The 4,064-nt window shown below is 34.7% G+C and overlaps 1 protein-coding gene across 1 annotated transcript; it reads left to right on the top strand.

Moving 5' to 3' along the window:
• The first annotated feature begins 1,860 nt into the window (after nt 1–1,860).
• LOC122221245 (olfactory receptor 4K15) lies at nt 1,861–2,880 on the top strand. The gene has a single exon (XM_042940560.1). The coding sequence runs from the start codon at nt 1,906–1,908 to the stop codon at nt 2,878–2,880; it is 975 nt and encodes a 324-aa protein (XP_042796494.1). The 5' UTR covers nt 1,861–1,905.
• Nucleotides 2,881–4,064: the final 1,184 nt, after the last annotated feature.

Raw genomic sequence — 4,064 nt, 5'->3', positions numbered from 1 at the left:
ATCTCTAGAACACCTCCCTGGGAGAATCATTTCCTGTGCTTAATTTGAGGCTTTGTTGCTCCTGACAGGACACATATGAACCCCTAATTAGTTGGTCTTGTTGGATATCATTTCCTTTCCTTCTTCTAGGCATTCAATACAGTATTTGGGTCAAGAAATCTGTGGGTCAGGCTGTTTTCCAGGGACAACAAGCCATGGTGTGTGCCTGAAGTTAAGTTAAAAACAGGCTACCAAGAAATGATGAGGAAGGGAGAAATGTACTGAGGAGAATGTAGTGGCTTCTCAAAGACAAACTTATTCCATTGTATAATTTTACTTCCAGCTTGCTCTGACTTCAGACTGCTGTTAATCTCTTCTGAAATTCTTAAAGTTGTAGTCTTATATAATCAGTGATGATACGTGACTTAATTACTTGGGGGGAATTTTCTAGAAAACTGGAGATTTGAAATATAGGAGTGAGTCCCTGAATGTGGTTTTTGGGAGTTAAAATTATTCATCATAGGCTCTGTCCTTATGTGTAAATCCTCCATGAAACTCAAGGAAACACTAGGCAATTTGCAAATTAGGTCTAAGAAGATATTAATATCAAAAATACAGATAATTAGAAATCAATAAAAGACACTTTCTTCCAAACGCCTGATTTAGATGTAGAGGGAGATACTTCTTTAAATTTCACCTTTTATTTTTCTTATTCACTATATAATGTTTCCAAGTTCTAGGTAGTTTGCTTTCAGGTAGGTAGTTCCAAGTTTGCTTTTCTTATAAAAGCAAAAATAAAAAGTAAAAAAAAAGCAATAGGGAAAAGTGCTGATAAAACAAAGTAGATTAACTGAGTGGAAAAGAAGAAACTTTTTTTTCATGGTCTGAATTTCTTACTATGAATACTATTATGCAATATAACTAATTTTTTAAAGCCCCACCAAATCAAATGAAATGTCAACCATAATTCAAAAATATGCCTATAGTCATTAACAGCAATATCTGAGATTAGTGAAATAATATCAGGGAATAATTGAGAACAAATGCACTAGTTTCCTTCATATAAGAGAACTCCAGGAAGAGCTAAGTCACAGCTCTAGACATTTGGTTTTTAACTAGGTTTTGTACTGTCATGTAATTTGTAAATGAATAGAGGAGGGAGTAAGATCTAGTCACTCAAGGCAATGGGTCTGCCTATTGAGCTCTTACACAAATGTAATGGTGTCTCTTTATCTCCTGGTTTATTTTTTATTAATAAAATAAGCACAAAAGTACACCAAAGAGAATTTCATATCTTGTAAGTTTTCACAAAGCAAACATTTTCACCTCAAGACAACATTACCAGCACTTCAGAAGCCCTTCCCATCATCTTCCTGTCCCTATTCCCTTCTAGGATAATGACCACAGGAGCTTTTTTAATACCATAGATAAGTTTAGCCTATTTTTTAACTTTATTTAAATAGGTTCATACAGTACACGGGCTTTGTGTCTAACTTTTGGGGTCAACATTGTGAAATTATCTTCCTCTGTGTCAGTCATTTAAAAAATGGTTATATCATTTATTGTAGAAAAAAAGATTCAGATTTTGTTTCTGTAGTTTCTTAGACTGGATTTCTATAATATCAAGAAAAACATTTCAGATTTCCAATTTCATTTGTAAAGTAAACTACATTCCTCAAATTCATGTAACTGAATATACCAATGTCAAATATCCCCTCAATGACTCTCTCCTCCATCCCTCTTTAGTATTGCTGTTATGCTATCTATATAATTTTTAATTATGAAATGATATATGAAAATTCAGATATATAAACATAAGTAGAAATTTGAATCCCTAAGGAAGGGAGCAGAACTGGGAAATGAAACCCACTGATTGATCTCTGTCTCTCTTCTATTCAGGTAGCAAGACAAGTTCCTACCAAGTCAATGAATGAGACAAATCATTCCCGGGTGACAGAGTTTGTGTTGCTGGGACTCTCTAATTCCCAGGAGCTCCAACCTTTCTTGTTTGTCATATTTTCACTACTTTACCTAGCAATACTGCTGGGAAACTTTCTTATCATCCTCACTGTAACCACAGATTCTCACCTTCACACCCCCATGTACTTCCTGCTTGCAAACCTCTCTTTTGTAGATATATGTGTTGCCTCTTTTGCTACACCCAAAATGATTGCAGACTTTCTGGTTGAGCAGAAGACTATTTCTTTTGATGCCTGTTTGGCCCAGATTTTCTTTGTTCACCTTTTCACTGGCAGTGAAATGGTGCTCCTTGTATCCATGGCTTATGACCGTTATGTTGCTATATGCAAACCTCTCCACTACATGACAATCATGAGTCACCGTGTGTGTATTATTCTTGTTCTCATCTCCTGGCTTGTGGGTTTTATCCATACTACTAGCCAGTTGGCATTTACAATTAACTTGCCTTTTTGTGGCCCTAATCAGGTAGATAGTTTTTTCTGTGACCTCCCTTTAGTGACCAAGCTGGCATGCATTGACACTTACGTTGTCAGCCTACTTATAGTTGCAGATAGTGGCTTTCTTTCTATGAGTTCCTTTCTCCTCTTGGTTGTCTCCTACACTGTGATACTTATCACAGTCAGGAAACGCTCCTCTGCTAGCATGGCAAAGGCCCGTTCCACGTTGACTGCCCATGTCACTGTGGTCACCCTATTCTTTGGACCATGCATCTTCATCTATGTGTGGCCCTTCAGCAGTTATTCTGTTGACAAAGTCCTTGCTGTGTTCTACACAATCTTTACTCCTATTTTAAACCCAATTATCTACACTCTAAGGAACAAAGAAATGAAGGCAGCTATGTTAAAACTGAAGAGTCGGTATCTGAAGTTTGGCCAGGTTTCTGCAGCCATAAGAAATGTTCTTTTTCTGGAAACAAAGTAAACTTCACAACTGTATCTACTGTAGCCTCCTCTCTCAGCAATTACAAACGGAATCCCTATGATGTTCAAGCAGATCATTTTGACCAGGGGAAGGGTTAACTTGAATGAAAGAATAATGATAAGAACAAAAAGCCAGATAATGGACCTTACTGATATTTAAATTCTCTTCCTTTATTGTGTGATTTTTTGTTTCTATTTCCTAGTTTTTAATTAAAACTTTTTAATTTAATATATAGCCTTCGAATACATTGAGAAATGGCATTTACTCATATAGAATAAATAAGCTGTACTCCCTCTCAAAACAGTACTGCTCAGATGCCAATTTTGGAGTTATACTAGATATATACCTCTGTACAACAGAGATAATAGATTTATTTATTTATTTATTTATTTATTTATTTATTTATGAATAAACCTAGATAAGAATGCATTTCACACAGTACTATGTAAGTAACAGCACAGGAAGACAATTCTATGATTGGTGTTAATGGAACAGTAACATGTAAAATAGCAAGGCTATCCAGCAAAGGCATTTATAGTCAACACTTTCACAAATCTTTCTTCAATGGTGCTGTTTAATATATATTATTCATAGAAAGCAACTCGCTGAATACATTTATTCATGAGAGTGTTTTGTATTATGTTAATTTCTGTTTAATAGTGATAAAATATCAGAGATGAGTTAAAATTCTCTACCACTTGTCATCATGATGATGGGAGCCTGAAACTTCATGATTCTTTTCTTCTCAGATAAAGTAGTTTTATATATTAAGAGTTGGTAAGAATAATCATTTTTCTATGTGGACTTAATTAAAATTTTATTTTTATATTGTGTAATTCAGGTCCAGAAAATGACAGAACCCTATTTCAGGAACTTCAGGGTAGCCATGAACTTATTCTTCCATGACCACTTATGAAAATAAGATTTTCTATGATTGCTCATTATAGGTTATTTTAGGCTTTTACTCTTATTGCATTGAGGTTTTTCCTATTTTTTCTACTGTGTTCTCACAATCTGCTATAATGTTACCTGTTTTCTAGATCCCAATCCTTACAATCTCCTAAAGGGATTTTATAATTGCTATTACTGAGAGAAAACAATAAGTTCTAACTTTTGAGTCAGAGGGTATCAATTTATTGTGGACATAAAGGCAAAAGCAATTCTAAAAGGGATATTTACAGAGA

This window comes from Panthera leo, chromosome B3 (assembly GCF_018350215.1).
Source record: "Panthera leo isolate Ple1 chromosome B3, P.leo_Ple1_pat1.1, whole genome shotgun sequence".
Taxonomy (NCBI): Eukaryota; Metazoa; Chordata; class Mammalia; order Carnivora; family Felidae; genus Panthera; species Panthera leo.
This window is presented reverse-complemented; position numbering and strand designations above follow the sequence as displayed.

What these genes read in the sequence shown, in the direction of transcription:
- LOC122221245 (XM_042940560.1), top strand. Translation starts at nt 1,906, where the DNA reads ATGAATGAGACAAATCATTCCCGGGTGACAGAGTTTGTGTTGCTGGGA.